At 49.3% G+C, this 20607-nt stretch overlaps 1 protein-coding gene across 4 annotated transcripts in view; it reads right to left on the minus strand.

Moving 5' to 3' along the window:
• The window catches only part of Pik3r1 (phosphoinositide-3-kinase regulatory subunit 1), a 74331-nt gene extending 58332 nt beyond the window's left edge, over positions 1-15999 (minus strand). The window contains exons 1-3 of one of the 4 annotated variants that reach the window (XM_048368529.1): positions 15903-15992; positions 10132-10252; positions 7116-7772 (exon numbers count right to left, since the gene is read on the minus strand). In XM_048368529.1, the coding sequence (XP_048224486.1) occupies positions 7116-7449 (334 nt within the window). In that variant the 5' untranslated portion in view covers positions 7450-7772; positions 10132-10252; positions 15903-15992. Of the gene's footprint in view, positions 1-7115; positions 7773-10102; positions 10567-15902 lie in introns of those variants that run through there. The other 3 variants (XM_048368530.1, XM_048368528.1, XM_048368531.1) reach the window with 3 other exon arrangements.
• Between the last annotated feature and the right edge of the window lie 4608 nt (positions 16000-20607).

Below are 20607 nucleotides of genomic sequence, written 5' to 3' on the forward strand. Positions count from 1 at the left end.
CCAGCAAGCACAAGACCAAGAAAAAAAAAACCCCAAACCCTCAAAACATTAACAATCCACAATGCCATTATGCTTCACTTTTTCAGCTATCCCACCAAGTCATCTTCTCCCATCTCAGTATCATTCTTACTGGCCACCTCTCCCCTTTTCGGCGATTGGACAGTAGATGCCAGGCACCCCTTGTAGAATTTCAGAATCTCTAATGTTTATTTTCTCAGACTCAGCCTGACTGAAGAAATAAATGCTTACTAATCAAAGAGACATTCACCAAAAAAAAAAAGAGAGAGAGAGAGAGAAAGATTCCCCTAGAAGTCAGAAAAAAAGAACTGACATCAGACGTATCAAAGAATATAATGCCAACTAAGCTCAAACATACAACCTGTAGCCTTCAGGGTTTTATTTTATTTTTTTCTCTCTCTTTTGCCCATCATGGGGCTTGAACTCAGGGCTTGGGTGCTGTCCCTCAGTTTTTGCACTCAAAGCTAGTGCTCTACCACTTTGAGCCACAGCTCCACTTCTCAGGGTTTTATTTATTTATTTATTTTTTGGCCAGTCCTGGGCCTTGGACTCAGGGCCTGAGCACTGTCCCTGGCTTCTTCCCGCTCAAGGCTAGCACTCCGCCACTTGAGCCACAGCGCCGTTTCTGGCCGTTTTCTGTATATGTGGTGCTGGGGAATCGAACCTAGGGCCTCGTGTATCCCAGGCAGGCACTCTTGCCACTAGGCTATATTCCCAGCCCCTCAGGGTTTTATTTTTATGACAAAGTTTTTGTTTAAAGACCATCAGCACGCACTTTGTTGCTGGTAAACAAAATGGGCTCCTTCCACTTAACCGAGGGCTTTGGCCAGGCTGTTTACCTATAAGTGGGCATGGGAACACTTACTGGTTGGAGGAGGAACTATAGACACCCTCCCTTTTGGGGGGAATAGATTCTAAGACTGTCAGCGGATGCCCAAAAACACAGATGGCACCAAACATTACATACCATAAGGCACATGCTATTTTCTTCCTGCACATACATACCTGTGATTAAAGCTTAATTTACACATCCTTAAGAGATTACCCATAATAACTAATTACAAAGAAATAATTATAACACTATACTACAACAAAACCTTTGACTGTGGTCTCTTTCTTTCTCGAGTAGCTAGTATTATCAGACCCTGTTTGAGCTCAGGCACCTGAAACCGTGAGGAGCAAAGATGGAAATAAGAAGGGGCCACCATCTCTCACTCAAGTGAGGAAATCAACTTGCCCCACTCAGCCCTGGGATGTAAAGGGCACAGGTTGTGGTAACCTGGCAGAAGTCGCAAATGACATCATGCTGACTGTAACTGCCACCACAGATTTCCCAGGAAAGCCAGGGAAAAGAAAAGCAGGTCCTTCTCTGTGAGCCTAGGGAAGAAGGTGCTGCCCTCTTCCCCTTCTTGGGGTACCCAAGGAAGCTCTGATTCAATGGCTTCCCAGCTCTGTTGGTCAATTCCTACTGCGAGTCAGCTGAGGGACAGAAGCTCCCACTACAGGGCAGGAAAGGCGAGTCTTTTCTTGCCCAAGTTCTTTTCAAGCAGCTGTGGGTGTGAAAATTATTAATTAGGGTTCTTTTCCTTCCCTTTGCACATGAAGAGGAAAAAACAGTATTAACAAATCAAGAATTTTAGCCACAGGCGCATAAATGCCGATGTGCACAAGGACCGGTGTTACATACAGTGCATACACACATAACTGACGGAGGTGACACACTCGTGACCCTCAGAGAAGTGCTTGGGCCCCTCCAACTGTTCCGAAAAGAATGACCACACTTGTTTTGTTTTGTTTTTCCAGACTCCCAATCAATTCCGTTGATGAGATCCTCAAACAGATTTTGTTTTCTACTGAAACAGAGGCAAACACATTTTTACACCCATGTAACAGCTCTACGGTGTTCTGGTGGCTTTTCTGGCTGGACACAAGTTTGAGGCGGGGTTCAAGGGCCCTGTAACTGGCCATGCTCCGCTCGCCCCTCCTCTCCCCGCAACCAGGGCACAGTGGTGACAGAATCCAGACCAAGTCGAACAGTTAGCAAGATAACCTTCCAACTCCACGGCAAAGCCTCACTCTGGGAAGAGGGAAGGTGGCGACAGTTGGAGAGCATTTTCTACAATGAGACAATTCCTGATGCCCAGCAAATTACTTACAAAGGCATTTGTGTTAGTGTTATGACAAAAAGACAGTCATGTGTTATGACCACAGGGCTCGGCCAAGGTGTGTAATTTGGGATCAGGTCGCTATTTTCCCCTGGCCTCTGTGCAGTGTTGTCAACTTACAGGATTTATTCCAGCCTTGCTTTCTAGACAAAGGATGGAGGGACACCCAAACGCCGTGGGTAAAACATGTAAAAGTAGCATGCTTTGAGAAATCACAGGAACGAACACCAATTCCAGGCTATTTTCTTTTACTACTTCCAAGAGAGCCTGGTCAGAAATTAAAACAGGCCAAGCCAAATGTATGCTTTTTTGCTTTATTGTGTGAAAACGGCTGGCGTACTATGAACAGTGAGACACGGGGAGTGAGCGTGATCTCTGGTCGGAGACTCTCACTCACCTACACATTCTGCAACGTCCAGACTTTACAATGCGACCTGGAGGTGTGTGCTACCCTAGCAGACACCTTACATAGAAGAAAGGGAGATCTTTTTATTCCCTTATCACTAAATCTTTGTTTGCATTTGATGCCCTTCCGGTGTAGAAGAGGACACCAGCAAAAAGCATTGGGGGGTTGGGGGGGTGGCGTCAACTAAGGAAGAAAAAGACCGAGCCAGGAGGCATGTTCTCAAGAGTGAGAAACACGCAGCACACCCTTCATTTAAATGAACAGTAAAGAGATTCACTCCAAAGGTCAGACAGGGCTTTACGCAGCTGTGGAAACATGAAATAAAACCTAATCCCCATCATATCGTCAACTTGAGCCCGTGCACAGAGAAGGGCTATAAAAGGGAGGAGTTGACACATACTTTGTGCTCTAGGACACTGGCTGTTCAGGACACACCTACTCACTATCAACTTCACCCACTTTCTCCAGAGCAGAACTACCTGTCCTGAGCGGAGCGTTGGGACAGAGATAAGAGCCCTGGGAGGCCGCAGGGGACCTCGGGACCCAACGACACAAACGCGGCAGGGCTACCGAGCTTGGCATACCCGCAGGTGACACAGGGAGCGCGCGCGCTCGTGTGGCTGATCTCAAAAGGGAGGCACCTGTGTCACGGCCGGGGTCCCCCACCGGGGGGTCCGACTGTGCTGTTGAGAGATCTGGAATACTAAGGAACACAAAGACCCCCTCCCCCCCACCCCCACCCCCCGCCCATGTCTCATGGGGCTCCAGAGATCCGCTCAGATAATAAACACAGATGATATGGGAGGGTGGATAGTAAGTGCTTTGCAAAAGCAGAGGGGCAGGTTACAGCCAGAAGCGGGTGTCCAGAGCCAGCCTCCACGGTCTCCGTGGAGGAGGGGTGTGGGTGTCCGCCAGCTGGGCGTCTGCCGAGTAACTACCTGAGAGACACAAGACAACCACAAAGGCAGGGAGTGGCATGATGTCTTGCTTAAGGTCAATTTTTTTATCCTTGATTTCTGAAAGAATTGAAGGTCCTCAAATCCAAAGTTATCCAATACACAACTCACTCAATGTATAGGCCAGGGCTTCCTAAACAACGATATGCAAAAATGTACTGGCAGAAAATATATTTTTCTTGAGAGGAGCCATTTTATCAGATGTTCCCATGGGTTTTTTTTTTTTACTTCCCCTCATAAAAGTTAAAACTTCACAGCTTAATTTCCAGGAACAAGCAATAAAGAGAAAGGAGAAAATGGATTGTACTGTACAGGGTAGAGCCGCTTACACAGAATCTACTTTTTTTTTTGGGGGGGGGGCCAGTCCTGGGCCTTGGACTCAGGGCCTGAGCACTGTCCCTGGCTTCTTCCCGCTCAAGGCTAGCACTCTACCACTTGAGCCACAGCGCCGCTTCTGGCCGTTTTCTGTATATGTGGTGCTGGGGAATCGAACCTAGGGCCTCGTGTATCCGAGGCAGGCACTCTTGCCACTAGGCTATATCCCCAGCCCCACAGAATCCACTTTGAGCTATAGAGTTTGATAACAACTCTCTCCTAGGGTCTCAGGTTGCAGTGTTATCTACTGAAACTCTTAAGCAAATAAATGGTGTGTAATATTTTCTAATAAATTTCTTTGCTAAACAAAATGAACAACTTTATTCTAAAAAGAAAATAGCCAGGCATGCAGCTGGTACTTGGGAGGCTGAAGTGGTAGCATCATTTAAACCTAGGCGCTTGATGCCAGCCTGGACAACACAGTAAGACCTGCCTCAAAGGGAAAGAGAAAGACACAGCAGTGAAGCGTAGCAGGGCTCAAGGGATGTATGAGTAGCAAGCAGCCTGTGCCAATGGCTCACAAGAGAACTACATGCAAAAAAAAAAAAAAAAGAAAAAAGAAACAAACAAACAAAAACACAGCAACAAAAAACCTTGATGAATAATTAGACACAGTACAGTCAGACATGGGGGGAAGGGTAACACAGGTAAAAGGAGAGCAAAACAAAGACAGGAAGGATTGAAAGAAAGGCAGGGAGGAAAAAAGTCTACAGAGTTTAATTACAATCAGAAAGGAACTATCCTTTCTGGCCCCGACACAACCTTCCACCCCCAAAGGCTTTCAAATACGTAGGCAATCAGGCAAAAGAAATCAGAGCCTCACTGGTTCAAAATTCGCCCTTCCAGTTATTTTCCATATCCATTTAACATGCACCATGTGGGAGCAACTGAATTCTTCACAGGAGTCGTATTTGAATGAGAATACGAGACTAACACTTCCAGAAAACCTAATGCTTGGTATAAAGCTCCGCATAACCCACTACACCGCTTGTCCAACCTTTCCGTTTTTCCTAATTTCTCATTTATATTCAGACTGCTTCTTTCTAACATTCGAGACTATTACCATAGAACTCTTTCTTAAATTCTACTATAATTTTTTCAGATCACTTTATCTTTCCATGTATTAAAGACAAAAGTGAAAAAAAAGTGTTCTAAAAACTCTCAACTGTCACTTTAGAGAAAAAGGCATTATAAAATAGGCTTAACACTATAAAGAAATAATTTTTCCTAGAAAGTCTTGCTTTCTGAATATTCTATCCAAATAACCTTATATTTAATGGCAAGTATCAATTTTTGTTTAGAAACCATTTCTATAAAAACTGTTTTGTTATTAATTTTGGCAAGGCTCTCTTATACCACCTTCTCTAATTCAACAGTCACATTATTCCAATTTTGCAAGCCTTTGTACTCTGGAGCAAATGAAGTCCATTTTCCCTTGAAAAAGCACTTAAGAAAGTGTTTCTAACTTTAAAAAGTCAAATTAAAAACAATCTGGTGGAGAAAAGCAATTATATTTTTACCTTCAACCTGCTAAGTAACCGTACAAAGGAAATGCAGAACTGATAAAAATTACTTTTGCAAAGCCAGGTGCTGGTGGCTTAGGTCCACAGCCACTCTGGAAGCTGAGGTCTGAGGCTCACAGAGCCAGTCAGGCAGGAAAGTCAGTGAGACGCTTACCTCTAATTAATCACTAAAAGAAAAGAAAAGCTGGAAATGGAGCTGTGGCTCAAGTGGTAGAGTGCTAGCCTTGAGGACAGTGATTCAGGGACAGTGCCTGGGCTCTGAGTTCAAACCCCCAAACTGGTGTGCGCACACATGCACATATACACATACACACACACACATTACTTCTGTAGGGATAAGTTTGAAGGGCTTCTGATGTACCTGCAAAATGATAATAATTTTTGCTTTTTAATCGTCTAGTCTAATAGAAACTATTATTTGAGTATTATTATAGGATCATTTATAAAACAATTATTCCCTTGGTCCAATAAGGATGACAGTTCCCTTCTAGTGTGTCCTTAGAAAGTTCCTTGCCTTTTACACAGTACCATGAATTCTATCAGCCAGTGCTAGAGACAGCTTTTACCCCTTATCTGCTCCTTTATCCTCATTTTTTCTGTTACTTGTGTTAGACTTGGCCAACACTAAAGAAAGCACAGTTGAGAATCCCTTCTGGAAATCTGTACTGCTGACATCAGATGTAACCATTGCTAGCTTGCTCTACCTACTCTGCCTTCTCATTCCTAAGTCTCGAAAGAGAAAAAGAACGAGGGAAGGAGAGGGTGGGAGGGAGGGAGGGAGGGAGGGAGGGGAAAGAAGAAGGAAAAAAGAAAGGAAAGAGGGTGCACGCACACAAGCACGCACACGCATGCACACACTTCTACACACAGTGAGGTTTACTAGTGAGAAAACCAGTATTTGATGAAGACGATAAACAGCAAGCCTGAGAATAAGGCAAGTCGTGGTGAGAAACAGAATAGAATAAAATCCTTAAACCAACGGCCATGCACCAAGCTTAAATGTGGACCACTTCCGATGAATAGAAAGTGGGTTTGGAATGGAGGTGGTTTCCATTGAAGACAAGTACCCAGTGGGTTTTACTTTCCTCTCCTGACAAGCAAGCAGCCCATAGGCTTTAGTGCGGTGAGTGACACTGGTCCCAAGGGAAGAGAAACCCCTCTACTTTTATGCTAACTCCAGGACTGGGTTTCGGCTTAAGCCACAATGTTCCTGGAGAGGAAACCAAGAGGTAGATACCAGGTTAGAAAAACAATGGTTTTTTCACTGCTGAGTTCTGTGGTTATTTTATTGCTCTACATTTTTCCATGCAAACCATATTGCCGTTAAATATGCTTATATTAGACTTGCCCTCAACTTTCCCAGAGCGATTACTGGAGCTATAGAACACCAATTACAAGAAGGCAATCGGTTTGTCATTCAATGGCAACTATAACAGTGCTTAAAGATAAGTGTGCACCGAACAGATTATCGGATGATGCCATCTCCCTATTTTTATAGCAACATCCAACCCCACAAAGATACACCTCTAACCAGGCAATGGCTTTTATGCATTCTACATCCATTCAGGTAAAGTTGCCAGCATGTACCTAAGAGCCTTCTTTACCAAAAAGAAGAAAACAAAGCTTGAAAAGAGAAAAAGCAGTCACTGAGTAATCACTCATCAATGCTGACCTTGTTGCTCACTGTCCGCTTCGGATTTTGAAGAACCAGGTGCAACAGGAAGGGGTCGAGGCGGCCGGGGCTTTGGAGTGGGAGGCGAGATTCTTTTCCTCCCGATATATTCAACGTAAGTTCCTGGGAAGTCTCCCCTCTCCCCAGTAGTTTCATTATAGCCATTTAACCAGCCAATTTCTTCAGGCCGGGCTTCCTGTCCGTCACTGAACCCAAGGGCCACCAAGGTCCCTTTATTCACAGTCAGTACATCACCCAGGTGCAGATCAATGTCTTCTTCTCTCTCCTTCTTGTAGTCATACAGTGCGCGGTACTGGTACCCCTCGGCACTCATGTTTACAGATGTTACCCTGCAACAGGGAAGTCTGATGTGCTGCGGTCCAAATTTACGTTTTGATGGAAAGCAAAGTCAGAGAATGCGCTAAAATCCCTAATAGGTGTCCGGCAGAAGACAAAGGCTTAAGAGGAGATGGCCACCCGCTGTCCATCTGTCCTCCATCAATGGTGGGTGTGAAGACGAGGCTCCACTTCTTCTCAGCAACCTGTCAACGCACGGCCTACAGGGCGACTCTCAGGGCCAGGCCCGATCCTCTCCGACGCTGTCACACTGTCCATCTGTCTTCCGATTGTACGGCCACACTCCACTCGCAGCTTCACCTAGCAAAGGAAAAACAAGACTCATGAATGAGCAGCACGCTTTGCCATCTGTGAATCCGAATTCCAAATTCCATTCAACAAGTCCTTAATCAACCTGGCAGACCTACATGGGCCAGTCTGCTACGGCTTGACACAGAGCACAAGAGATGACTAAGACAGTCCCTGCCTTCTAAGAACACTGGGGAGAGACAGGAGGAGGGCTGTTGGCATGAGGCAATGTCCCAGAGATAAAACGGGTACACAAGGCACCAAAACAGAGGCAGGCACTACGTGCCATGAAGTTTAAGTGAAGGAGAGACCGCATCTAATTGCAGCAATCTGCACACAGAATGGAATGTGTGGCACGATCCCAGGTGCTGCTGTCACGAGGCAAATGTTATATTCTGGGAAGAGCTAGAACGGGCCATCCAATCCATCTGAAGCCAAAGGAGGAAAGGGGAGTCTATCCCACTGAAAAGACAGGCAGAGCATGTGTGACTGGTTGCACACCTATGCACTTCACCGTGGGCAGCACTGAACAGGAACAGAAGAGCTACACCTGAGAATCCCAACCCGACCACAAAGGGTCTGGTGGGCTGGCACAGAGATGGAATAGAGATGAGGAAAGCTAAGAAGGATGCACTGCGGAAAAAAGGAGAGAAGAGGGAGGGGGTGGAAGGGGAGAGGAGGGGTGATCCAACTGAGAGAGAGCCAAGGGTTAAGAGACAATGCAACGTCCCAGAAACCAGGAATCAAGAAAGCACAGAAGGTAGATGCAAAAGCATCCACACAGGGGACACTGTGGAATCATCATGGACTTCCCGAGAAAGCAGATCCCCAACAAGTCCTAAGGATAGCAAAGCCAAACTTTCAAGAGTTCAAAAAGCAGTAAGAGGTGTCTGCTGCAGAACTCTGTCAAGATGACTGACTGCTGGAGGACTTTCCTTCCTGAGGCACAGCGGAGCCAGAGCAATGGGCAAACCTCCCTGCTGCAAGTGAGAGCTTGGAGTCAGAACGAATGCGCTTCTAAGACAGCATGCAGACACTGCACTCCGCCGGCTTCTCCCTGTGATCTTATTCTAAGGAGTAAAAGCAACCCGAAGGTTTCAGTTAAGCTGAATAAAGCAATAAAGCAATAAAAACAACAGTACACAATTTCAGGGTGTTGTATCAAAGAGAGCTTTTATAAGTTTTGAAGAGTGAAACACTTTAGAAGTTTAATATTATAGGCCCTCTTCAATGAAGGCATCTTGAGAAGCAAGATCCAATCATAAATTAATTGCTTTGTTGGCATTCAGAAGTGTAAAGTATTCAACTGTACATGGTTAAAGCCTCTTAGCTGTAATACAATAGCACTCTTAGGAGAGTTGCATAGTAAAGGAAGTAAAAACAAATACTGGGCATCTATGTGTAATGAGAATATTAATTTGGGATAGGACTCTACTTTGCATTTCAGTCATCAGAGAAAAAAAATTAATGCGACCAGCAGAGCATATGAGAAAAATAAGCTATACTATGTTTGAAGAAAGCCTCTCCTTTAGAAAGATCCAGAACTGAATTAAATATTCATTGCATAAATTCACACAAGAATGTAGAACAAGCAAATCTCATTTTTAGGACTGATGTACAAAGGAGACACAGAAGTCTAAAGAACATGGAAATTTGCATATCCCTAAATGCTTGGGAACCAGGCAATATGCCGAAGAATAATTTAATTCTTCCAAATCTGCCTCAAAAATTTTGAGAGCTTTTCCTGTTAGAATATAGCTGGGGGGCGGGGATCCTAAATCAGTAAGATCCTTAACTGAATGGGAAACAATGATCTCTGCCCCGAGCAACCAACAAGCCTTGGAACAGCACACCTATGTAGCTAGGTAGGGTATGCCTGTCTCTCACTAAAGGGCACTGCAGTGAGAAAAAGCTGTCTGTGTACTCGTGTGTGCAAACGGGTGTGATGTGTACACATGTCTGCTGGAATTCTGGGCCTCTAGCTCTCATTTGGCCTTTTTATTCAAGGCCCAATCAAGGCTTTTGACCTACACTTAAGCCATGCCTCTAGTTCGGCTTTCTGCTGGTTGATTAGAAATGTGAGTCTTCAGGATTTGTCTGACCCACTTAGCTTTGAACCATGATCCTGAGATCTCAGCCTAGTGGCTAGGATTAGAGATGTGAGCCCCTGGTGCCACGCTTCTATTTTTTTTGAAGGTCTAGCTGAAAACTGCTTGAGTCTGTCTGTGGCTAGACCTATCGAAACGGCAGGACAATGTGGAGGGCATCCAATAACCGCAAAGAGGTTAGACGCTAAAGATACAACCTCACCAAATGCAAAGACCTATCCAGGGCCTCCATACTCTCCCTGGCCTTGTCTGAAGAACTTTACTTTTTCTCTGTAAGAAAATCCATGCCGCCTCTTTTTCTCTTCTTCCTTCCTCTCTGTCTCCACGCGCCGCCATCTCATGTGGGCCCACAGTATGCTCTCCCCCCAATTAGCTCTTTTCTTCCTGAAAATAAAGAAATAATAATAATAATAAAAGAAAATCCATGACGAATTGTGGCTCCCAGTTGGACGAAGGAACTGTACACCTTCGATGACTCTGGGACTGCAGCAGAACGTGGTACTCCTGTCTTGTGAGATGTCACAATCATAGCCAGGAAGACTTACAACAAGCAGGACAGGTCAAATAGTCAAGGTCAGCCACGACTCCACGTCAGCGAAGTGGTTTTAGGAGCATGATTATAAAAGGAGAGTAGACAGGACATTTATTTAGGGGGGCCTTGGTCATGTGGTGCCGAAGTTCAGAGAGGCATTTGAGGCAGGCATCTATCTCTACCTGACTGTATCCCTTAGGCGCTCTCCTGAATGAGTCACTGTCGTCCTCACTACCGTCTGCTAATGCTTATGTGTTGTCTGTCCACCCATTCCCTCTTCAAGATAACCACAGAAGGTAGGTCCTACCAATCTTCTCACATTATATAGGAGGAATTCCAGAGGAGAGAGAGTTTAGTGCCTTGACTGTGAATATATGCAGAATCTGAGAGGTGCAGCTAAATTCAGATCCAGGCAGCCGAATCTACCCAACCACCACTTCTGCAAGCACCAAAATCTACTTCCCCACTCAACTTGCTAGGACACCCAGGGCCAGTCCATGTGTGTCAGTGGTGTCGACAAGGCAGAATTTTACCTAAGCTGGCTGTCCAGGCAAACCTGGAAGGGCCTGCCTTTATGTTCAAGACAGAACAGCCTTGCCGAGTCTATAGTTCACTCGGTCACCTATCTGAAGAATAATAAGTCATCCCAGGTAGACAGCAATCCCAAATCCAAGATCCAGCAGCTCAGCCATGCATAGTTCCCTCCAGAGACTTCATTTAAATTCATTCTCGCCTCAGAAGTCCATAAACCAGTGAATGAAAGAACCCTGGGCACACCACTTCTGGAAGGCTGCCCACTTCTGGAATTCCGCCCATTTCTATTCTATGAACTTAGCTTCTGCCACCTGTATCCCTCTTGGCATCTGTCCCTACCCTACCCTAGACCCCTCACTGCACAATTTCTAACAAGTTAACTCCTCCCTAGGGAGATATGAGCCGCTTCAATCCAAAGAGTTTTGTTGTATCTAGAGGACTGGTAAATTCTTCCCTCTCTCCTTCCGGTTCTCCCCAGGACTGCAGAAGATCCAGCAGCTTGAGGCATCTAGCAATACCTGTGTAATCCTCTCACACACAACCTAGCTCTGAGTCTAGGGCAAGCACTCCACCTCAATTCACACATTCTCTTTAAAAAACAAAAAACAAAAACTGTTTGAAAATCTTTCCAACTTCCAAATTTCTGGAAACCATAAAAAAAAAAATCAAACTGAACCAAGTGAAAATAACCTAGTCTACACAATCAGTTACTACAGCTTCCATTTAAAATAATGGGGCTAGGGTCAATGTCATGGCATATGTGTATATATATATATACACACACACATACATATACCGCCATTAAAATGGAGGGGAATACTAGATGGGCTCAACTCAAGCAGAGGACTAAAAGCAGTCTGTAGGCGCTCTGGTCATTACAGAAAAGCTGGAGAAAGGGGAAGACAACTTGCAGAACAGATCCTACCACCTAAAAGAGACCGTGATGGCTCAATGGTTTGGCTTCTGCCTCTTCATAGATCCTCATAGAGGGTCTAAAGAGTGGACTAGACGAGACAGCCGAAAGCCCCCTCTTCTTGTGGAAAAAGACATGCTATTCCTTAAAAATCCACAGCAAGAAGGATGAACACTGAGCTGTAGATAGAGGCAGCTGCCCTCATCTGTGCCGAAATAACCATGGGCAAGTCACTTCAACCTCTCCATGTCATCATTTTCTCACCTGTGAGACAGACCTAACTATACCTGGTCATTAGGCAGCCCAGAGGCAACTACACAAAGCCTATCACTCTGTGAGTTACGGGAAGAGTTCAGTATAGTTAATGCCAATTCAGTGCTTACTATGTGCCAAGCAGAATTTTACATGTATCAGCTCATTTAATCCTTGCCACCACCCTGGATACAATTACCATCCCCATTTTCCAAAGGGACAGCAAGCAAAGACAAGTTAAATGACATGCCTGAAGCTACAAGGCAAACTGCAGTGGTGGCACTGCTACTCCTAGTAATAATAGAACTGCTAGTAAGGGTCACACTGAATGTCACTTGTCATTTCTACAACTCAGATTTAAAACAGAAACAGCCATCTGCCAGGAATCTTCTCTTGCACTACCTTTAACTTCAGCAAGCCAGTTCTAAATGGATCCTGAAGCTATCTAAAATGAAACCCTGCTGTAAATAGCCAGATAAAGCCTGCATGGGGACTTTGTCCAAGTCCTACTCTGCCTACCTGAAGGGCGGCTCTGTAGAAGGTCAGGGTTAAGGAGATCAGGGAGAGGCCAGGGGCTTGTCTGTGGAGGAGGAGACGTGCACAGGGGCAGGAATGGGGAAGAAAGTCAGGGGACACCACTCATCTCCAGAAGGGCTAAATGCCGGTTCCCTGGCATTCCTCAAAAAAAAAAAAAAGAACAAGCAAACATGCGCGCGCGCGCGCGCACACACACACACACACACACAGAAAATGAAGACAAGTTCACTTGGTAGAGCCCCCATACTTGAGACCACAGAGGTGGGGTGGGGTGAGGGCGACCCAGGAGGAAGGCTGGGTTAGCCAACAGTCCTGCCAGGAGCCTCCCTCGTTAACAACTCAGCTCTCCACAGCAGTTGGTTGGTGGAACCTCCTCACCCTTGAGCCAGACTCCAACAATTTCAATAGTCTCTGGGGTGATCATTAACCTGAGAACTATTTTGACTACAGGTGCCTGTGGGTATGCATTTGATTTACTTTACAAGAAAACAATGCTGGCTGAACAAAATCTCCAAAGATGTTTTTATAGTAAAGTCCTTTGTTTCTTCCAGTAAAACCTGTCCCATACACCTCCTAGCTTTGAGAGATGGACGAAGGGCAGAGACAAAGAAACAGAAAGAGACACAGCGATCTCTAACCCAAGCTAGGCAGACAAGTTTATAAGTAATTAACATCTATTTTTCAGTTCATTTGGCTTAGTATACATGAACTGGCCTTTTAATTGCCACTCTCTTAGGCAAGTAACTTCAGGAAGAGTATTGGCAGAAACATTGGCAAATTATCACACTAGGTTGTAGGCGGACAAGGCTGGGAAAAATGCAATAAATATAAGTGCTTTTAAAAATTAATTACAACCTACATTTTTAATAAAAAATGGTGATATAATTTTATTATGCCTTCTACTGGTAATTTTGTAGCTTTCCAGAGTTTCATTAATAATAAAATTTCAACCAACCAACCTAAACATTAGAGCAGTATGAAAAAACTTATTTAGTAAAGGAACGGACTTTTCACAGTACATAGTTTGCTCGGGATAAGTAGGTCTACACTGGAGACTCAAAGACCTTCAGGGAAAGACTTGAAAGGTCATCACAGATCTTCAGGAGAACAGGGGAAAAAAAAACAAAAACGGGAGAAACTAAACTTGATCATTTGTAGAGAGGTATGAAAATGTCATAATAAATGCATTATTTTGCACAAGTAGTGTACACTAATAAAGAATAATCTCAAAAAAATCATCCAAAAGCCCTTCTTCAAAGATCAGCTAAGGTGTATTCCACATTTCCAGGAGACAAATGCTTCTAACCACCATTTACACTGCAACAGCCAAAATGTGGATTCCTGCCTACCTACCATTTCCTGTACTGCTTACTTCTGGTTCACACTCCAAATACACACACTCAAGAACTAGCTAAAGAAAACAACCACCCACGATCAGAGAAATACTTTTTGACACCCGATGATACCGAATCACAAATGTGAAAGAACACCACGCCATCACTGTTTAAAAAAAAAAATCAGATAAAACAGCAGATAACCATGTGTACATTGCAGGGCTGTTACGCAACTAGGAAGAAGTCCCAAATCAAGATCAAAGTTAAAAGCAAATTCAGTCACAGTTCGGAGGCCCGTGTCAGGCACCGGCCACGCTCAGAAGCCCAGAGGCTCCTAAGGAAAAGCAGAATGGCCCCACAGCACCTACTAGCAACAGGTAGGGCCCCCGCAAGGACACTCCCAGCCCTTCAGCAGAGCGAGAAGCCTCCCCCCGCCCCCCGCCCCCCCCCGGCCTTCCCCACCCAGACCTCCTCTGGGGAAGACCAAACTTGACCGAGGGGGGGGGGGGGGGACATTGTAACTTTGGGAGCAATAAGCAAAGCACTTGCTTCCCAAAGTCTGAACAACTTTTGCATCTAGCAATGCCATGTGCTGACTTTCAGCAGCTCGGGAATAGTGTAAGGTCGGAGAGAGCTTGGGTGGTGGTGAAGTTTTTTTTCCTCCGGCTGCAATTACCGAGGCCGCTGCTGGCTCCGGGTCCTGGCTGGGTCCCCCCTCCCGCGCTCCGGTCACCGAGGCCGCCGGGGTCGGCCGGGCCGGAGCCTGCGATCCCTCCCCTCGCGAAGGCGGCCGGAGCGGGCCGCACACCCGCCGGACCTCCACGGGGATGGATGGATCTCCACGGGGGAGCCGGGGCCGTGAGCGTGGCGGAAAAGGAAGAAGGAAAAGAAAAAGGGGAAGGGAAGCCCAGCCCCGCCTGGCCGCGAACTTCTCCCCCTCGCCGGGGCCGAATCCCCCGCGGCACGGGGAACGCGGAACTAGCGGCTCCGTCCGCCCCACGGCGCGCCCCGGACTAAGACCGGGGGGCGGGGGTGGGGGCCGTGACCCCCCCATGAAGATAATAATAATAATAATAATAATGAAGACAGCACCCGCCGCCCCGGCCGCCCCGGCGCCCTCGGCCTCCGCGCGCGGCCCCGCGTGCCCGGGCTCCGGCCCTCCGACCCCCCGTGCCCGGCGCCCGGCCTCGTGACCCGCGGGGCCGCGTGTGCGCCCGGGGAGGAGGCGCGCGTCGGGTCCCCGGCGGGCCCCCTCCACCGCCCCGCTCGCGGGCTCTCCCCGGCCGGCTCCATGTTGCCGGGCAGGTCCCTGCAGCCTCGCCCCGCCATGCACGCGTGCACACGCGCGTGCACACTCCACACGCTCACACACCGCTGGGTTTCCGGGCGGCGGCGGCGGGACCCGGCTTCGGATCGCCTCCGGCCGGCGGCCCCGCGCCGCGCGGGCTCCGGACCCCGGCCGCCCCCGCCCCGGAAGGGGAGCGCAGCCCCCGGGGGCCGGCGCGCGCGCGCGCGGGCTGGGGGGGGGGGGGCGAGGTCCGGGGATCCCCGCCGCCCCGGGGGCCCGGTCTGCAGCTGGGGGGACCCCGGCCCGGCCCCCGCCCCGGCCGCGGGCTCGGGGCGCACCCCTCCCGGGCCCGGCCCCGGGACACGGCCGCCTCCGGGCGCAGCCGGGCGGCCCCGGGGCGGCGTGCGGAGCCGGGCGCGGGCGGCGCGCGAGGCCGGGCGCCCCCCCGGAGGAAGGGCCGGGGCGCCGGGAGGGGGGCGCGGCCCCGGCCCCGCTTCCCACCCGCGCCCCGACGACTCGGCTCCGCGGCACCGGAGGCGCAGCGGCGGCCGGGGACAGGAAGCGAGCGGCGTCCGCCCCGCGCGCGCGCCCGCCCGCCCGCCTCCCCCGCCCGAGCACACCCGCCCGGACCCGCCGCCGCCTACCTGCCCCGCCGCCGGCTTCCTTCCGCCGCGCGGCGCGGCCCGAGCCGCCGCGGCCTCCCGAGCTCGCGGCCCCGGCGCGCCGCCCGCCGCCAGCCCCTCGCCAGAGCGGCCGCCGCTTCCTCCCGCTCCGCTCCAGCCGCTCCCGACTCCTCGCCCGGCGCCCTCAGCTCCGGCGCCCGGCGCGGCTCCGCCCCCGGCACCGCCCCCCGGCGCCGCCCTCCAATCCGCGCCCGCCCGCACGCCCCGCCCCTCCCGCCCCGCGCCCGCGCCCCTGCCACTCACGGCGCCGCCCGCCAATCGGCGCTCGCCGGCCGGAGCCCCGCCCCTCCCGCCCCTCCCGCCTGCCCGCCGGCCCCGGGGGCTGCGGCCCCGCTGACCCCGGGCGCGGCGCCCGCCCCGGCCGCCCCCCGCCGCGGGGAAGCCCCGGGCCGGCCGGCGGGCGGGCGGAGCGCTCGGGCCCCGCGCGCTCGGGGCTCCGGCCGGCAGGGCGGCTCCCGGGCCCGGGGCCCGTGGAAGCTGGCGCGGGCCCGGCCAAGTTCGAAGCCCCGTGGACGCCGGCTCCCCACCCGGAACTTCGCGGAGCCCCCGCCCCCGGGGCCCGGGAGCCGCCGAGCCGCCGAGCCGCGCGCGCGCCGGGCCCGGGGGCCCTGGGAGGCCGGACCGCGCCCGCCTGGCCCGCCCCGGCGGGGGGGGGGGGGACGTGGAGGGGGAGGGGGCGGAGCCGTCCCGGGGGCGGGGGGAGGCGCCGAGGGGGCGGCCCGGGCCCCACCGCCGCCCCGAGGTGAGCCAGCCCGTCAGCCACCGCGCGGACGGACGGACGGACGGACGGACGGACGGACGGGCTTTCATTCCGAACGTGAGTCGATCAGTGCGGCGCCCGTCGACCTCCACCCAGCGCACCCCCTCCCCCTCCCCCTTCCCTCCCTCCCGCCCCCCCCCTCGCCTGGGAATGCCACCGCGCTCGGGCCTGCCCAGACCTGAGGACCGGGGTTCGAAGCCGGCCCGGGCACGAGAGCCCGCGAGGCCCAGCACCTCCGATCAACCTCCGGAAAGGCGCGGGAGCTGCGGGGATGGCCCACGGGGCGCTCTCCTCGCACCCAGGGGGCTCAGGGACGGCCCCGAGTTCGAGCCCCAGGAGGGACACAAAGAGCTCTCTCGACACGGTGGTTTGTTTCTGTGGCATTGGAAGTGGAGGGGGTGGGGGAGGAAACACTGCTGAAATTCACCACCTACAGGAACAGAATCACCCACGGTGAAGGGTTGTCCCGCGTGCAGGGCGGCCCCGCGCGTCCCCGCACCCACGGTGCCTCCGTGCTCCGGGGTGGGAAGGGGGAGCACAGGAATGAAGGGACTAGGGGTGACCAAACGCGGCAGCGGTGCTCCCCAGACACCATGTTCACAGCGGACTCTACCACCTGGTGGGTAGGGATGGGAGGGAAAAGCTGGGAGAGAGCAAGGGAAGGGGGGACAGGGTCTCCTCATGACATGACTTATGTGACCGTAACCGCTTTGTCACCCATATATTAACAAACATTTACAAAAACAAAAGAAAGAAACTCAGTAAATTAAGGGGGGAAAAAAAAACACACCATTTCACCCAAAAATAAGTCCGACATGGACTAAGATACGTTCTTGGCACCTACTCCACGACGTGGAGAGCCTGCCAGAGCCCTGCAGGTTGAATGGCGCGCCTCACCTTGTGGTCGAATTATTTACAACCAGCCAAATAAGCAAAGATGAAACTGCTCCGATGTTTGCAGTGTTTCCTTCAAGTCCAACCGTGAAGAAACTCCAAGAGTGGAAGCCCTTTGCGCATGCCAAGTTCCTGTACAGGGATGGATGTTCCCTTCACCTCCAAAGCTACAACAAGCACAAATCCCTAACCGCGCTTCCTAGCTTAAACGTTCTTTGCCAACTCATCCTCAACCTATCTTGTGTTTTTCTTTTTTCCATCCTAGTTGGACACATAGCTTGAATCCACAACTTGTCCCCTGGAACACAAATAAGATTATGTTTCCATATACAAGGGCCGGATAACTTATCTCTCATTTGTATTAAATTGATACCTAACCCCATCATCACTAGTGTTGGCATTTGATTTTCATTTTCCATTGATGTCAATGAAGTAAGAAGCAAAAAGCAACACAATGTCAACACAATGTCAGATTCTTTATGTGTGTATTGAGGTTTGAACTCAAGGCCTAGAATCTGGCTCTGAGCTTTTGTGCTCAAAGCTAATGCTCTAACTTGAGCCACAGCTTCACTTCTGGCTTTTTTTTTTTTTTTTTTTTTTTGGTATTTAGTTGGAGATAAGAGTCTTCTGGACTTTCCTGTTTGGGCTGCCTTTGAACTGTGATCCTCAGATCTCAGCTTCTTGGGTAGTTAAGATTACAGGTTTGAGCCGCTGGCACCAAGCTGGATTTATTTTCAAAATAACCCTTTTCTTTAATGAAATCTTACCCAGAAACCTCAAATAAAACTGTTATACGGTGTAGTCATATGGTATGGGCAGGGGTCCCAAGGTAGCACCTGCCTTCCTAAAGCAATGGAACAGCACCTGAGAATTTACTCATTTGGGAACACAAGGGTCTCTGTCCTCACAGAAAAATTGCTGGGACGGGCTACAGCAATGTGCTTTAATAAGCCCTTCGAGACAGTTGGCACATGCTAGAGTTAGACAACAATTGCTAGGGCCTCTGGGACACACCGGGGCCCACCGTAATGAAGTGCTCCTAGAAGCCTGTGAACACCACTGTTCCATCTGTAACGGGCCCATGGTTGGCTGTCAGCAGCAGGTTCACTGAGGAGTTCCTAATGTTTGAGATGTATGGTACCCAACAGGTACCGTACCTAATGGATAGTACCTAGCTGCAAAGGTGGGCTATAAATCGGGTGCAAGAGGTCCAAGACCCTCCAAGAGAGGCTTAGAGTGGCCAAAACAGAGAAGATGGCCTTTCTTTGGAAAGTGCCTTCATCACTCCAGCTAACCCGGTCATCTGAGTGTTAGAATGAGCTCCATAGGCTTGAAAACTTGAGTATGGTTGCTTAGAGTTAAAACCCCAAACTTCATAAAATACATCTCTTAGAGCTTTTACAGTAAGATCCCTAGGCCACCAGCAAGAACTTTCTAGAAATAGAGAATCTTTGGCTCTTTACTGGACCGCAGGACTGGCAATCTGAAGTTGAACTTCCTTGGTTGAAGTTAAACGTGAGCGAGCTCTGTCTCAGAGGTCCCCAGTGGCACTGCCCGGAGAGCTCATCAAAATCCCATTACCTAGTCTTCATCCCAGATGGATCAGGCCAAATCCTCAGTTATTTTCAAATCTCCTTGTGATTGCGACGTGAACGCAGCTCTGCAGAACCATGGCCTTGGAGGATCAAGGCAGGAATGGTGCCATCCGGACCCCCAAGCTGTGGAGGAGTCCAAACCAAACGACGCGGGCCTGGCAAGGAGCAGCCGGGGCTGGAGATGCGTTTAAGGCCACTGCACAATGGCGTCATCCCACGTCTACCAAGCCTTCCAGTTTTCACAAGGAAGCTGCATATCCAGATTTTCTTTTCCGGGCAATTTCCCAATTATTAAATGCTGGCGATTAACTTTTTTTTTAAATGTGAGTTAGGCCCCATTAGTGTGATGGCCACCAGTTTGTGATTTTTATGATGCTGTACATCATAAAATTAAGTGGGCTTAAAATTTAAAAAAGGTCAGCCAAGAAGCGTGGGCTTCTGCTGGTCTAAGGACATGGAGTTTGCTCTCCGAAAGCACCAAGCAGGGTAGGCTTGCAATGGCAGGCTTGGGAATGGGTAAGATACCACAGCTTGGAACTCTAGGCACAAATTTTGCCCAACATTTTTTTCTTTATTTTCCACTCTGCCTAGAAACTTAAAAAGTGCTTAGGGGGAAATTAATCTGTGTGTTCCTATCTTACAATCTTTACCTATTATGTATTATCCAGCTTAAGCACATATTATAGAGCAACATCCCCAAAATAATTAACCAGAATGCTTAGAAGCAGAGTAAGAATTGGGAGGACGAGCAGGGCTACAGTTCTCCTGTTGATTTGGAGCTGCTAGGTGCTGTTATACTGCGTGGTGTTGAACTACTAAGGTCTCTGGTCAGAGTTCATGCTCTAGGGTTCCTTAACTTGGGGGCTGAGCAGTGCTAGGCCCCTGTGCCAAACCCCCAGGGACCCTTTGCTACCTCTTTTAGCAGTTTAATCATTATAATTTGGGAATCAGTTCTAAATAAGTTGAGCAGTAGGAATGGAGGCCGTGAGTCACTTAATGGTAGTTCTAGGTAATGATATATGAATATTATTCATTCATAGAAAGGAAGTTCTGAAATACGCTACCACTTGGGCGAACCTTAAAAATATTAGCCTAACTGAAAGAAGTTAGAAATCAGGAAAACAAAACATGATGATTCCATTTATAAGAAATATCGAGAAGAGGCAAATTCATAGAGACAAATATAAAAGTGAGGTTGGTGGGAATGGTAATTTATTGCTTAAGAGGTACAAATTTTCTGTTCGAAGTGATAAAAAATTGAAAATAGGTGATTTTACAAGAGTGTAAATGTAATAAATACCATTGAATTGTATACTTTAAGTGGCACATTTCATGTTTCATGTGTTTTACCACAATAAGAATCTTCTTAAATTAAGGATCAGTTGTATCTAAAGGAATCATTCTTGTATTTTTTTTA

This window comes from Perognathus longimembris, chromosome 19, assembly GCF_023159225.1.
Source record: "Perognathus longimembris pacificus isolate PPM17 chromosome 19, ASM2315922v1, whole genome shotgun sequence".
NCBI lineage: Eukaryota > Metazoa > Chordata > Mammalia > Rodentia > Heteromyidae > Perognathus > Perognathus longimembris.